The sequence below is a fragment of the Sphaerodactylus townsendi genome, linkage group LG05 (genome assembly GCF_021028975.2).
Source record: "Sphaerodactylus townsendi isolate TG3544 linkage group LG05, MPM_Stown_v2.3, whole genome shotgun sequence".
NCBI classification, from domain to species: Eukaryota; Metazoa; Chordata; class Lepidosauria; order Squamata; family Sphaerodactylidae; genus Sphaerodactylus; species Sphaerodactylus townsendi.
In genome coordinates, this window is record NC_059429.1 from 38878280 (window position 1) to 38895215 (window position 16936).

General features: G+C 41.5%; 1 protein-coding gene across 2 annotated transcripts in view; it reads right to left on the reverse strand.

Moving 5' to 3' along the window:
* The window catches only part of MFSD14A (major facilitator superfamily domain containing 14A), a 30529-nt gene extending 16910 nt beyond the window's left edge, over positions 1 to 13619 (reverse strand). The window contains exons 1-3 of one of the 2 annotated variants that reach the window (XM_048497587.1): positions 13362 to 13619; positions 1795 to 1890; positions 125 to 187 (exon numbers count right to left, since the gene is read on the reverse strand). In XM_048497587.1, coding sequence (XP_048353544.1) covers positions 125 to 187; positions 1795 to 1890; positions 13362 to 13448 — 246 coding nt within the window. In that variant the 5' untranslated portion in view covers positions 13449 to 13619. Of the gene's footprint in view, positions 1 to 124; positions 188 to 1794; positions 1891 to 3867; positions 4021 to 13361 lie in introns of those variants that run through there. The other variant, XM_048497586.1, reaches the window with a different exon arrangement.
* Between the last annotated feature and the right edge of the window lie 3317 nt (positions 13620 to 16936).

Sequence of the window (16936 nt, forward strand, 5' to 3'; positions counted from 1 at the left end):
GTAAACAAACTTTTAATCTGTTTATTATTTCCCTCTATGCACTTTGCTAATTATTTATAATATGCCATTAAAGGTTTTTTATTTGATTTAACTCACTGCTTATTAGGATTTCGAGTAATCTTACCTTTACTCCTTGAATCAGGCCATTCATTAAAAATGTATGTTTTGGAAATGTTTTGTGCAAAACCTGTGGAACAATTATGCACACAATGTATTAAAACGCAGTAGATGCACACAGATTACAGCATTAAGATTGTGAGCCTATGCAGAGCTACTGCTAGCAGGAGCTGAAATAAATGAGAAAAAAGAGGAGCGACAGGAGCAGTGTGGAGAGAGTTGGTCAGTAGCACGAAGGGGAACGGGCAAAACTGACCCGCCATTGCCTGTGGAAAAGCTCTACGTTTATTCTCTATGGGTAGGACCAACATTTCCCCTCAGAGTAGAAAACTGCTCAGCTAAATGAATATTGCATGGGGAGATATATTGCCATTTAAAAGATACAGCATGTTGTTGATAGTAAAAAAGTAGGTTGGGGGACAGAGGTACCAAGTGCTATCAGCTGAGAGCATGCATTAAATTCCACATTACTGTAAGATACAAGTGCATCACTCAACATGGGTATGATTTCTAACACGAGCAACCCAACAATTGATAGGTCCACTTTGAATAAAAGCCCCAACAAAGTATAATTTGAAAATGGACGTGCTAATCTTGAAATTACATGGCAAGAACAATATATTAGAGCTTCTCTAATGGATTATTCTATGCCTCTCATTCTCCACAGTCACAAATGATTAGTTCAATTATACATCAGCTTATTAATAAGTTGAGAAAACACGTTATCCTTAAGAAGGACAATTCTACAAATTCAAGACAAACCAGTTTACCAGGAATATCTGATTACATTAATATTTCATCAAGCATAGAACACTTTTAACAATGAAAAAAATCTCTCTAGTACAATATGCTCCCTGCGCAGAGTTCACTCCATTTCAGACTTCAATATACATTATATTGGATGAAATATTTTACCAAATACATAAATAGTAGAGGAGGAGTGTGGATTTATACCTATCCTTTCTCTTCTGTAAGGAGTCTCAAAGAGGCTACAAGAGGCTTCCCTTCCTCGTCCCACAACAGACACCTTGTGACATAAGGCTAAGAGAGTTCTGAAAGAACTGTGACTAGCCCAAGTTCACCTAGCACAGGGGTCTGCAACCTGCGGCTCTCCAGATGTTCATGGACTACAAATCCCATCAATCCCTGCCAGCATGGCCAATTGGAATTTGTAGTCCATGAACATCACATGTAGGACCAGGGAAACAAATCCAGTTCACCAGGTGAGAGTCCACTGCTCATGTGGAGGAGTAGGAATCAAACTTGGTTCTCCAGATTAAAGTCCACCGCTCTTAACCACTACACCATGCTGGCTTTTCACCACAATAAGAAATATGTGAAAGCATATTCTGCACTGCAGATACATTCCATCTCCTCCCTTTTGCTTTGTAAATTTAGATTTTATAATGTTTAGTTCAGGTCTGCAGAGGACAAGTGGCACCCTTCCGCCATCATATTATTCTCTTGAGTCCTAGCAGCTAATTTAACCAATTTCAGAGCAATGTATTTTCAAGTAGGTGCATAGAAAATAAGAATAGTAAACTACCAAGTCAAACATCTTTAATATAATAATCTTCATGGCACACTTATGTTGCCAAGTCAAGTCTGAAAGCCATAACTGAAATAAAACTGAAGGTCAACTCACTGTAATTTCATACAAATAAACCAGTCACTTACCACTAAAGTTGGTGCAGTCAGGAGTCCCCAAGCAAAAAATTCCAAAAATATTACTATCACAGCATGATAGATACTAGGTGATCCTATTCCTTGAGGCTAAAAAACAAAAAAGTTAATTGTTATTGCAGATTCCCTAAAATAGTAGCTTACAAGCAATTCAAGAGGAAAAGCAAAGGAGGTGCATGGAACAAACACAGAAGATTCAGAAGCCACTTTTAGCCAACAATAACCATTGGGGATCATGTGCATGAACCCAGATGGCTACTGGATTCATATTCAAGCCACGCTTCCCCCTGACACCTGCTTGTGTGGAGAATCTTAGTTGGAAACTTACAATGCAATCATAAACAGAGTGACACCCTTCTAAGGCCACAAAATTCCACGGACTTAGAAAGGTGCAGCTACTCTGGGACTGCATTGTAGCTCTGATTGTCCAGGAGGGATGAATACAGCAGACTAATTGGAGTTCACTCCCCACCACCCCAGGGTTTTAAACTGAGACTGAACTAGATGTGTATGGAGACATACAACATGCCGGTATTTAACATCATAGGAAATGAGAATTAATCTCTATCTGGAATTCAACACCTGGAGAAGGAAAGCAGACATGCAAGCCCAACTGGGCTAATGCACATCATGGCCTCCTGTCAGTTATCTGTCATGGTTGAACATGGTCAGAGTGAACTTCAGTGACACAAAGTTTTCTATTCAATTTTCATAATTTATTTTACTGTCTGAAACTGAAAGCTAACATACAATTTATGAAAGCTCTATCATTTCATATGTAACGATTCCATTGTCTACCATCAGCAAAAAAATTAGCCTATTGGTCTTAGTTCAATTTGAAGTTGTGTTCATGACAGTGGTGTGAACTTAATTTTTACATTTGAATTAGCACATCAAAACAAGAATGTCCCCCCCTTCCTTAATAGTTCATTTGGTGATTTTCAAAGTCACTGCATATAAAGCTCATTTGGAATACTTCTTACTCATCTTCACAGTCAATGAAAAAGCGAACATTTTCAATCCAAAAACAATTTCTCAACCAGGAAGTTCTGTACAGCAAGGCACTGATTGCAAAAGCCTACAATGGAGATAGTTATGTTCTTTCAATTACAGTCAATATTTGAAGAAAGGCTTTTGACAACTGCCACAGTGCCTCACTGTATCTATTCATTTATTTACAGCCCACCTTCTTCACAGAGGTTTGAAGCAGGCCACACAATATAAACAATGCAGGCAATATCAGCCATCCAACAAACACCACAATAGGACTAGAATCATACAGTTAGGGGGAAAATGCAAAAGAAAAAGGTATCACACATGATATATCATAAACAATGTAAACAAGGGAATTTTAAAAGACAATATTGTAACAGCTGACTGTAATTCTGTTCCTTGTATATAGAAGCAATTTCTTGAACTACATATATAACTGAGCAAGCCTAAAAGGTGGAGACAACTCACAGACAACTCACTTCCAGCCAATGGCTCCCCCACACTCTCTCACAAAGAGAGAGAGAGAGAGAAAGAGAGAGAGAGAACGAATGCACCTAGGGGCAAAGCTTATACAGAATCAGTACAAACCAACACAAACAAAACAGTGGAATTTGGCAGTTACTTGCTCTATACACAGCAGATTGCTTAGCTTCTGATATCTAATGAGACTGGGCGAGCTGGGACCATTCAGGTCAGGGCACCACAGGTAACCCCAAGGTATAACTTGGTGGGGGGCATTTTGAACAGTAGGGAGGTGAGAAAGTGCCCTTCTACAAAGCTTTTAAAAATACTGGTGCCAAAAGAAGAAGGGAGGTCCACTAGGCTACATTTAAACTCAAAAATCCTTTCTCAGCAAAATAAACTAAAATGTTGATTGCCGGAGTGGAGTACAGGGGTACAGAAAGAGTGCCTCTGAATGTACACAGAGGAGTTTTCTTAACAGTCTCTCGATGCTGGAGAATCACAACACAGCTGAGACTTTAGAGCACTGAGCGTGACTTCCACAAACTTAGAATAGCGAGTGAAAGAAACTAAGTTCGGTAAATAAAAGGAAGAGAGAGAGGGGAGAATTACCTGCTGGGACCTCTTGGTTCTTCTTTCCCTGGCTGGGCTTTTGCTCACTGCAATGGAGACTCGAGTTTGGCAGCCCCAGCAATCTCTGTCTCTCCTGCCATGGCGACCGCCTTTTCCCACCCCTGCCCTCTTCAACATTTCCAAAAGAGGCCATGGTTGCAGGAGCAGCCTGCATGCTTCTCCCATAGCCAGGGAAACAGGGCACTGTGGAAGGCCTAGCCACAGTAAGGTTGGGAGGTGAGAGCCCAAAGGAAGGCAAAAGGTGTGGCTGGGGAAAAGATGGCAGTTAGCAACAATAGTGAGTTGAGAAGGCTGAAGTTGGTTTCCAGTTTGTGCAATTATCATCAGTATTTCCAGACTGATTCATAAATAAGGAAATAGGAAACGTGAATAAGGAACGGGGGACCAACTTCAAGCTCCTAACAAGCTGCAACCTAGCACTGAGCTCTGCAGAGGATGGGGTGCGACTTCCACGAAGTTATCTCTAAGCCTGAGGAACCTAAGGTTTTTTCCCTCCAGTGGAAAGTCATTCAGTCATTTATGCAGATCCTTCTCCAGCGGAATCTATTTTGCCCTAGGTGTGTGCACTAAGGCGGCCAAGATAAGTTGCTTCCAACTTAAGATGATCCCATGAAGTAATAGTCTCCAGAATGTCCTACTGCTAACAGCCTTGCTCCGCCCTTGCAAACTGCGGGTTGTGGCTTCCTTGACTGAAATAATCCATCTCATATTGGGGCTTCCTCTTTTCCTCTTGTTTTCAACTTTTCTTAGCACTAGTGTTAGTTTGCAAGACTGTTAACGATACAATGCTTTGGAGGACATTGATTCATAGAGTCGCTGAAAGCAACTTGATGACACTTAACACACAGCATTATTGTCTTTTGCTTTAGCTCTTGCTAAAGCAAGACTCTTGCTTTAGCTACACTTTAAGGGAAAACTGGCTAGCCTGAGGCAAATCAAAATAGCTTTGTGACACTTTAAAGATTAACAGATGTTCCTACAATGGGCTTCACTACTAGTTCTTTTATAATCAGCCCTTTATAAAAATGTGAACAATTTTGTTTTGAACAACCTCCAGAAATACAGACGTGTGAGAGCCATCCTGGCCTGGCTTCCTCAGGGAGGTCATTTCACATGCAGAGCACAGAAGGCACGTCAATCTTACCCACCTGCAGGGTGGCACCTTCAGAAGGTTTTGCTCAAATCAGTGAAGCATACAAACACAGAGCTGGAAGGTACTTCAAGGATCATTTAGTCCCTGGACAACACAAGAAATTCACAACCAGCCCCCACCCCTACCCTCAGTGATTCCTGTTCTATGCCCAGCAGCATAGCAGGGGAGGTACTCCTGTAGTTATGTGGGTACCAGGCCGTGAGAGACTTTCCAGAAAATAGCCAGTATCTTGAACTGAAGTCAGTAATTGACAGGTAGCCAAAGAAGTTACTAAAGAATGGGTGCAAAATGCATTCTTTGCCTAGTTCCTGATAGTAACTAAGCTTCAGGATTCTGTATCAACTAGATGTTCCAAATTGGCTTCAAGGATGATACACTGTTCCTGAATTTGTAGCAATATACGGTATTTAATTTCCTGCAAAGGAGCAAGTACAAAGCTGTTTCAGGTTGTGAAAATAATATGGGGGGAAGGGGGGCTTCAGTATTGTCCTGCTGCGAGCAACAGTCCTCATTCGAATCATGCTCCTGAACTCCTTCCAATGCATGTCTGCTTGACAGTCCTGAGAGTGGACCCAGAAACTATTGTTGTACAGTTAGGGTTAGGAATAATATATTAACTTTAGGAATCACTACAGTTGCAAACAACTTATATCACACTAATCAAATGGATAGGCATTGCAACAGGGGAAGATTTGCCCATGGAAAACATATTAGGTTTTTTACACATTATACTTTTTACTCTATGAATTTTGCAAAATGCCACACTGCATTGCGATTATGAAGGCAAAACATATTTGAGAAAAAAGTTAAGATGGCAAAAATGTTAACTGCCAGAGGATTTCAACTACTCAAACAGTATTAAGACAAGAATGATTGCAAGTGGCACAGCATGGTGCAGATGTTTGTACTAGACAACAATGGAGAACTACTGCTTCTGCCCTCTACAGTATAGGATACGTAAAGCCTTGAAATTTGTATTTTAGGGTTATATACTGAACTGAGTTGTGCATCTTTGAAATTGAGCTTTGTAATTAGGTATCTGCATGGCTACTTTTAACAAGTAACAGTTGCTCTCTTTCTTGGAAAATGAGCACACAGATCCAAAATACTTTGCTGTTTTCCCGAGGGAGTCTTACAACTGCTGCTACTACAGTTGTACATGTTTGTTCTCTTTCTCTGGCAGAAGAGGAAAAAAAGGATATTTCTTCTTTAGCCTTTATTTGGCATTAAAAAAGGATATATATGTATGCTTCCTGAAACTGATAGGAGCCACAGGACAGTGAACCATTTCTCTTTCTCACATAAAATTAGTCTGGCTTCTGCATCCAACTCTTTTCTACTGCGGTAACACAGCGAACTCAGACTGGCAGCAGACTCAGAGTACACCACTACATTTGTACAGCCAAGAAGACACAGAACAGCATTTGCACTGCTGTCAATCTCACTGTGTTCTCCTGAGAGGAGAGTTCTTAGATGCAGCACCAGTTGCAGGAAGAACAGAAGAGCACCAGATGCTGCACTACTTTCAAATATGCGATAAATTAGGATTAAGGGAGTGGTGGCAAAAATGTAATGCTCTGACAGCTCTAACCAGGGATCTTCAAACTATGACCCTCCAGATGTTCATGGACTACAATTCCCATCAGCCCTGCCACTTGGCCATGCTGGCAGGGGCTGATGGGAATTGTAGTCCATGAACATCTAAAGGGCCATAGTTTGAAGACCCTTGCTTAAGACAGTATCACAGACAGCCATTAATAACTGTAGGGGGCTATTTCATAGAACACTCACTAGAATCTAAAGTTTACATTCTAATTCAGCAGTATCTCATGTTTCCTTAAAATGAGTGGGGGCAGGAGTCACAACTAAGATTGTGTGCATTATGTGCCATCAAGCCACTTCCACCTTACGATGATCCTACGAATTAACGACCTCCAAACAATCCTATTATTAGCAGCCTTGCTTAGGTTTTGCAAACAGAGGGTCATGGATGTTTATATAGTCAATCCATCTCAGGTTGGGTCATCCTCTTTTCCTGCTGTCTTCGACTTGTCCGAGCGTTACTGTCTTTTCCAATAAGTCTTGTCTTCTTCATACTATGATCAAAGTATGAAATACTAAGTTTGATCATTTTATCTTTGGCAGACAGTTCAGGCTTGAAGTGATCTAGAACCCACTTATGTATCATTTTGGTGATCCATGGTATTCACAAACCTCTCCTCCATCACCACATATTTCAAATGAATAATTTTTCTTCCTGTCAGCTTTCTTCACTGTTCAACTTTCACATCCTTATACAGAAATGGGAAATACCACAATGTGAATTTGGCAACACTTCCTCACACTTAAGGATCTTTTCTCGTTCCTTCATGATGCTCTTCCAGTTCTCAATTTCCTGATTTCTTCTATCAACACAAGCAATTGACACACTTGCATGCTCCCCCAGTATGTGCAGTTTAGTGTCAGCACCTCCTCCCAGCCAGGACTGGGAGAAAAACCACATGGGGAAAAACACAGTGCAAACATCACAGATGTATTGAAATGCCTCTACATGAACACATGAATCTACTGTACACAGAGCCACAGGATTTTCCTCACCGTCACATAATACATTTTTAAGTAAAGGTGCCAAATAACAAACATGGCATTCCATGCACAGAACACCTGGACCGTTATGACTTGCAGCGGATAGCTATGAAAGCCCCAGGCAACATTTCATATATAAGCAGCATATGAAGCAATACTCCAGCTGTCTCATCAATTCCTTTAAGAATGGGAATGACGGCTGCACCAGCACCACTGTCTGTATACCCCAGACTGGGGACTGCTTACACAACTTCTCATTAAATGAGCACTGGCATATTACTTCAACTATTCCTCCCAGCCTTAAAGGATCAGAAAAGTTAATTAATGGATTTTTTTAAAAAAAATCCTGTACTTAATTACTGAAGATATGGTAGGACACCAATGAATTTGTAAATTTAACATAATCTTGTACTGGAGCCAGTGACCAGAAACACAACTATAACTCCCTCCCCCTTTGAAACTGGTTCCTATTACTTCAAAACATTGGTTTTCCAACCCCAGCACATTTTTGGCACTTCTTTACACACAAATTAAGCAAGAAATAAATGAAGAAATGGCAAATAGGAGACAGACTATAAGAAAGAGTACAAGGCTACCACAGCTGAATCCATATCAGCAAACATTAAGTGAGGAAATACAAAAGTAGAATCTAAGGATATAAGGATAGCCCTACAGGATTAGACCTGGGTTCATCTAGTCCAGCATCCAGTTTCATGTAGTGATCACTTAATTGCCCCGGAGAGCCACAAGCAGGGCACAGAGGCCAAGGCCTTCCCCTGATGCAGCTTCCCAGCTATGATGCCTCTGGATGAGGAGATTCCCATTCCTCACCATGGTTACTGATTGACCTATTGTCCATTAATCTAAGTCTCTTTTAAAGCCATAAATGCTAAATGGACACTAAATGCTAAATGGACACAGGTTGGAACCTGAACACTAGTGGCATGAAGGACTTTCACATATGCTCACTTTTAAATAAATATTATTTCAGGGAAAAATGAACGTTGAACTCATTAGCATTATCACTGTTCACAACTGGTCCAACAACATCTACATCTTACATGAGGAGTCAAGCCCCACTCAGGACCAAGAGCAGAGTCGCTACACTCCTTGTTGCTCTGTGACCCACTGTTCCAGTGTACTGTCATTTATGAAGTCTAGAAACCTTGTTGTTAAAGCATAACTCAAGCACACATTCACCCAGTGATTCTGAAGACATCCAGGACTACATTTCCCCCTTTAATAATTTCCCTCTCAATCTTGAGATCAATTTCATGGTTCTGATTGGGGCCATAAAAGTTGTTAGGGCCCAGTATCTCCACCCATAATGATTTTGTGTGGAAGTTTATCCCCCTAATGTTTTGTACCTTTTTTCATTCTGTCCAAAATGTCCCTTCTTGTCCTGTCTATAAAGTTTATATGCACAGCTAACAGTGTCCCTTTGATTTCCCCCATCCCACCAGGTTTCTGAACTTCAAGGCTGGTCTACAAGAAAGTTTAAGCCAATCCTTCTTCTACTCAGTGTATACAAATGTTTTCAAAATATGAAGTAGGCCTGCCTTGGCAAGTGCAAGGGGATCCCAGAAAAGACCCAAGCCTCTTGGGAGTACCAGTGTTGCCTAGTAGTCAGAGTGTTGGAATGTCCACCTCTGCCCTAGAAGATAACTGCATAACCTTGGTTCAGCCACATCCTCTCAGTCTAACTGCTTTCATAAGGCTGCTGTGATGATGAGATGGAGGAAAAAATTACCAGGAAAGAAAGAAGAGAGTTTGACATTTGGAGTTTATTATTTTGATTTTTTAGCTGAAAATGTTTTAAAACTATTATTGTAAGCTGCCTTGAACTATGATGGAAAGCAGGGTATAATTATTTTAATTAATCAGTAATGAAGCTATGCTGACAAACTAATTCCTAGGGAGAAAGGGCAGAATAAAAAAAATGTCTTGCCCATTCAAGTACATACTTTTGCTGAACAAGTAGACAGCCCATTGCCAAAATTACCCCTTTTGGCCTTCAAAAAGCTATGAGGTCCAACTTGTGCTGACTGTTTAGTATATTTAGTAATATGGAAAGTCAGAGGGGCAGCTTATTATTCCGCAGGGTTTCTCTATCAGAGAAACCTGACTGCCCCGGTTCCTTTTCTGCTGATATGGCTGGTTCAGTCTTTGAGAAAAGTTGAGGCTTTGTACAACTTTGGCTTGCCAAGAATAATTAGGATTTACAGATGTACTCTGGTCCTAAGAACAGCATTACCCATGATCTAGGAGGTACCACACCATACCACCTGCACTGGAAATAAGGGCCTTAAGATTCACATTCATGCCCGCAACACACTATAAATAAGTTGACTGATTTACAGGCATGCTGCCTAAGCATTTTTAAACTACCACAAACAGACGTTACGACACAGTCCAAATTGTTATGAGTAAACAAGCAACCCTGCTTCTGATACTCACTAGCTACTATTGCCAAGCCAGGAGGCATCTGGAGAGTTGCATGGGAGAATATCATGCCATTTACATGTCGTTCATTTAAAAATCACACATTCAAGATAGTAAAGTCACTGGGACTTCCACAGGTGCTCAGCCTGCTTTTAAGCACAGCTATTAACAAATCTATTGAAACCTTAAAAACCGGATTTTATTCCAGCATAGGTTTTAATGCCCTAGAGCACATTTCTTCAAATGTAATGAATGTGTTGTCACTATGAAGGCCTCTCCAGTAAGAGACGTGGAAAGAAAAAGACAGCAAGTTCAAAGCGTCATGAGATGTAGAATGTACAACATAAAATGTAATCATATAAAATTCAGATCTAATCAAATAGATCAGATCAAAATTCAGATCTAATCAAATTTGATTTAAATTTTACAGAATTACTTTTCACTCTGTGCTTTCTGGCTGTCATGATCCCTTGAACCTGTTGTATTTTTAATACTTCCTGCATAAAACGTCTCTCTAATGAAAAGCTATGAAATGTATTTGAAGTATGAAAGCTTATGCTGGAATGAAATCTTTGGTCTTAACACGTGACACTAGATTCCACTTTATTTTATTTTTTACAACAGACCAATGCAGTTACTTCTCAATGCAGTTACAATGCACACAGCATTCTGCAAACATAGAGGATTTGAATAACATGAACATCAAGGCAATAAGCTTAGCATACCAATGACAGGCCAAAAAAGTGTTGCTGACCATTTATATGGCTTTTTTAACTGAATACTTCAATGACCCTCAGGGGCCAGGTCAGCTGTGTTTGCACAGCTGTGTGTACCAAGTACTCACAGAGTGTCAATTAAAGACACACTTTTGTGAATATCAGGGAATCCAGAATGGAAGCAGGTCAATACATTCCAGCTTTGGGTTGGATCCAAAGTACTACAAGTAGAGCTACACCTGTAGAATGCAATTTCCCTACTTTACCCTCTTGCTACAGCCCACCATGCCCCCCCCCAAGCAGTTCCTGGGGTTCAGGGGATTCCCACAAACAGCTTTGAGCATGATATGGGAAAGGGGAATAGGCAAGTTTGCCCCCGAGCCCCTTGACAGAAATGCCTTCCCACTAGCAGCAAGGGATCCAATTGAAAGTTATTAAAAATATTCACCTGCTACCCTGTTTCCCCGAAAATAAGACATCCCCTGAAAATAAGACGTAGTAGAGGTTTTGCTGAAGTGGTAAATATAAAGCATCCCCCGAAAGTAATATGTAGCAAAGTTTTTTGTTTGGAAGCATGCCCATCGACCAGAGCATGCAATTGTGGAGTGGAAAAATAAGACATCCCCTGAAAATAAAACATAGCGCATCTTTGGGAGCAAAAATTAACATAAGACACTGTCTTATTTTTGGGGAAACAGGGTATTTACACAATACAACTTTGATGTAAGCAACTGGTGTGACAATGGAAAATACAATTAATTAAATCAGAAGCAGCTTTAAGTTCAAGCTGAGCAAGGAATGGAATACAGACTCCAACCTAGTGCCAGTGGGCTATGCTGTGCTAGCTTTGCTCAAGACCTTTCATGCATAACAAAACAACAGGTGGAGAGGTGCATTTAAACGAGTACAATAATATTTTTAGGAGCATATGCCTCTAACCAATAAATACTTTAGAGGCACCAGCGACCTAATGGACAAACAAAATAATCAATTTTAGTGCTTGTGAACACATGTATTTTTAATATTATCCCCATGCAAAAAAAGATGCATCAAATATTGCAGGGGTCTGCAACCTGTGGCTCTCCAGATGTTCATGGACTACAAATCCCATCAGCTGCTGCAAGCATGGCCAATTGGCCATGCTGGCATGGGCTGATGGGATTTGTAGTCCATGAACATCTGGAGAGCCGCAGGTTGCAGATCCCAACAGCAGTCAGACAAATGTTTTAGAAAGGCTCAACAAATCCAACCAACTATGGGAAGAAATGGGGGGCGGGGGCGGCTCTGAAACATCCCTGACGCACTCTGTTCACATTCATACTGTTCTCAGCTCGTTTTTCGATTTGTCTGGAGAGTTAGGTGTGTACACAGAGGGCCTAATCATTACCACCAAAGCCTGAAATGCCACAGAAGAGCAATTTTATAAAGCTCTTTCCTCCATCTAGCCCCGTGGTGGTGAACCTTTGGCACTCCAGATGTTATGGACAACAATTCCCATCAGTCCCTGCCAGCATGGCCAATTGGCTGATGGGAATTGTAGTCTATAACATCTGGAGTGCCAAAGGTTCGCCACCACGGATCTAGCCTATGAGAATTCTTTTCATAAACAAGTCACATGTCAATGCAAAGTGCTGCTATCCCAATATCCTGACCTCTTCTTGACAGTTCATGAACTGTAGTATTTCATAATGGGCAGGTGCTTCTGGGAAGAGTTTATTCTTTGCTCCACCATTGGCGGAAAGGCAGCACCAAAGGGCTTCACTGGAGAGAATATCAGAGGGTACTATTTTCTCTACCATGGCCTTTTGGTGGAGAAATTAGACATGGCACAATGGGGTAACTAGTTTGTTCTGGAGAGGCAGATCTACTCACTAGCACAAGGATTGAAAACATCCTTGTTGAAACAAAGTTGACTTGAAAAATTAAAACAGTAGAAAGGCAAGATATACAGCTCTGAAATAAACAACCAAATCGCAAATAAGTGGTGGGTGGGACAATATCCAAGCCCTGTTAATTCCAGCAGCCACAAATGACTCTCTGAAAATCTGATCAGCATTTTTCCCAATATGTTCAACTTGTGCTACTGCTACCTTACGGAAACATTTTTAAGAAGGAACTCGGCACATGCCCACTCTTACTTTTATGAAGGAACTCGGCACATGCCCACTCTTACGATCGAACCACGGTTTCTCTCTTCAAAAGGCTGCTACCTGCCTTCCCCTCCAAACAATTTAGAGACAAAAGAAGAAACAAGGCTGTGGGCAACAGCATGTGCTTACAGACCATTTTGGGGTCTGTCAAGACGGCGCAACGTTTCCGCACTCTACACCTGGCAATGACACATTTTTAAAGAGGGGGGGGGGAAGAATAAAGGAGGCACAGGCTGAAGTTAAGCAAAAAGGGGAGGGTTGTTCCCGAGGACATCTGTCTCTGGAGGACCTCATGGCCGTCCAAACTGACTTGAAACTGCAAAGTGAGAGGTAAGACACGTGAACATGCCGACAGGTCTCTCCTAACAGACCCCTGGCAAAGGATCTCAGCCGGCCGCCTCCCTTCCCTTCCTCCAGGCCGCTCACCGTGCCCCCGTCCTTAATGATAATCTTCTTGGCCAGCAGGATGCTGCGGTTCGCGGACCGTTTCTTCTTCTTCCCAGCTTGAGTCATTTTCACATACTTCTCAAAGGCCGGGAAGGGGGGAACCGGCCGGTGGGGAAAGGAGAAGCAGGAAAAGCCTTTGCCGGCGGCAGCAACCCTGGATCGTCGGGACAGCTCCTCTCAGGCACCCGCCGGCGCCGCCATCTTGGCCGAGGGGAGGGAGAACAACAACCCGCCAGCGACAGCGGCGGCAAGAGAGGCTCACATCACGCGATCCCCTGATTGGTCCCGCTGAGGGGCACGTGAGCCCGGAACCCCGCCCACACACGAGGTTGAATGGGAGCCAATAGGTTTCGGAGGCTTTTCTCTCTTTCTCTCTCCCACCCCCGCTTCATTGGACCGCGGATAGAGGAAGCTACGCCGCCTGCGCTGACTTCAGCAGGGCAGGCGTGACCGGAAGAAAGGGACAGAGCTGAGAGTTGTTGTTAGGCTCTGTGTTTCGGCCTCATTTTAAACATTTAAAACTATTTATTAAATAATGTTTCAAATAAATAAAGATAAATAATTCTTTTTAAATAATGTTTCAGTACACATTCTACTTTCTGCATTTCTTGCCACACTGACTCTTGCATTGTTTCGAGCCACACAGTAACAGGAAACCTACACACACTGATAGATACCTGCACAAAAACTCCAATCATCATCCAGGACAGAAAAGAAGCACAATAAAAACTTTGGTAGATCGTGCAAAAATAATCTGTGAACCCCACCAAGACTAACTGAATCACCTAAACTGAGCTCTGCAGACTAATGGTTATTTTACTACAGATATCAGAAGAGCTGCAAGACTAAGAACAAGCCACAGAAATAAAGATAAACAGCCACCTAGAGGGATAGTGTTCTTACCATACATCAAGGGAATCACTGACCGTATAGAAAAACTGATGAAGAAACATAACCTCCAAACAATCTACAGACCCACTAAGAAAATTCAACAAATGCTACGTTCAGCAAAGGATAAAAGGGATCCACTAACTTCTGCAGGAGTCTACCATATACCGTGTAGCTGTGGACAAGTCTACATAGGAACCACCAAACGCAGCACCCTGACACGAATCAAAGAACATGAAAGGCACTGCAGACTAATTCAGCCGGAAAAATCAGCAATAGTAGAACATGTGATAAACCAAGCTGGGTGCAGAATATTATTTGAAAACACAGAGATTCTGGACCACTCTGACAACCACTATGTCAGTCTACACAGAGAAGCCATTGAAATCCAGAAGCACATGGACAATTTCAACAAAAAGGAAGAAACCATGAAAGTGAACAAAATTTGGCTACCAGTACTGAAAAACACTAGAATCAAGACAGTGACTAATGAACACCACCCAGACAAAGGATGTCTCCAGGCAGTAAGTAATCAAAGGGATCAAAAGGCCAGGCTACTACAATGCAGATGCCCTCACTAATTGATTATGCTATCTTCAAGGTTACTCATATGCTAAATGGGTGAATCCCACCCAACAAATCAAGCTTGCTAATTGCACCCTTTACACTTGTTAACAGGCAAATGGTTCTTTCTCCCACCCTGGACATTAGACAGGTATATATACTCCACTTGCTTTACTACCATCAGATCCTCTGAAGATGCCAGCCACAGATGCAGGCGAAATGTCAGGAGAAAATGCTACTAGAACACTGCCATACAGCTTGGAAACCACACAACACCCCAGTGATTCCAGCCATGAAAGCCTTCGACAATATTCATTGACTCTGTTGATGGGTTATGGAAGTTGCCCAAAAACAACTGCCTAGTGAGGAAAATAAAAGTCCAGTGGCACTATAGAGATTAATCTTTATTTCTATAGGAGCTTTTATAGTCTGCACTGGAGTTAAACTTTGTTAATATTTATGGAGCCAAAAGGCTGTGAAAAAGGAACTAGAGACCTGAGGGAAGCTTTACTCAAAGATGCCCTTGGATTGAGGAGGGAGTTGGTGTGGAGTGTTCTGGAATTCCAAACTTCATGGGAATATGCAGTCCTGGTTTGGATCCACTGTGAGTAGAGAGTGGGCCCCAGACCTTTACCCCACACTTTTTCCTGGACTTGAAACTGCTTGGGGAGAGAGGTTTGTGGAAAAGTAACATGCAGCCCCAGATGGAGCAAATACTGTCCAAGACCCATTTCAGGTTGGAAAAAATGGTGCAAGAAGCAGGTCTAAGACCCCTTTGTAATGTGTTCTATGACCTCAGCCAAATTGCATCTCTCTATGTGTGGCAAGTGCAATACTTCAGATACAACTCTCTGATCTGGGGACATACCAGCATAAAAGCCATGCAGTCATTGGTTGGGGAGTGTGTGGCTTGTGGATATACTCTGGAGCATCATAGCTCTAGTGTTTTGTAAAGCCACTAAGATGCAAAAGCAAGTATCTACAGAGCCTTATGATTTTTTCCAAAGAGACTTCTGCGTCGAACATAACCACATCCTTGTACAGAGAGTGAACCATAAAACATCACAGATGCAGCTGTTCATAGTATTGCAGTACAGAAAAAACTTAGACCTGAAGTATATATCATCATACTTTTTATGCCAAGACTACAAAAATCTGTAATCAATCTGCAGCTCATATCATGAACTGTAAAAACCATAGATCAGCCACTCTTTAAAACTATCAAGGTACGAAAGGGGAAAAACACTAGACGTAATGTATCCTTATGATACTTACATGTAGACTACAAAATTCAACTGTCCACAGTGATGCTCACAGACTACACCATGGAATGCTGTGTTTTATACATTTTTGACAGGGTCCCCAAATTAGTGTAACGACAGTTAATACCAATGTCTTGACTACACTGAAAAAAATTAGTGCATCCTCCATTGAGTTGTGATATTAAAACCTAGTTCCAAGTAATACTATCTCCATGATTTTTACATGAGATTGTGTGTACAATATATGAAGGGATTTGGTTACCAAACTGTTTTATTTATTTATTTTACTATATTAATTTGTATCTTGCCTTTCTCTCCAATGAAGACCCAAAACAGCTTACATCTTTCTCCTCACTTCCATTTTATCCTCACTACAAATCAGTGAGGTAGGCTAGACTGAGAGTGTGACTGGCCCAAGGTCACCCAGTGAGTTCCACTACTACACTAAAATAAAAGAACTATATCCATGCCTCACTAATATCAATCACTGTGCATAGAAAGAAGAGAGAATGCCGCTAGCTCCTATCCTACTGCTTCATGCATTGCACACAATGTTTGAAAAATGCCTGTGCGTGTACATGATGTATGCACTTAGGCATTATCCTTCTAATCAGAAACCTTGAGAAGGCAGGTTTCTCAACTGTGTATATAGAGGCTGTGTATATAGAAGCTGTGCCCATAATTTTTTACACACGTATCTGTATTAAATGTGATGGCACAAAGAATAGGCAGGCATAATTTCATCCTTGTTCTATACATTGCCCTATCATATGTCTATGCCCTGTTAGCTTGAACATGACAAGGAAGCACATTCAATATAAGATCAAATTATTAATGTCT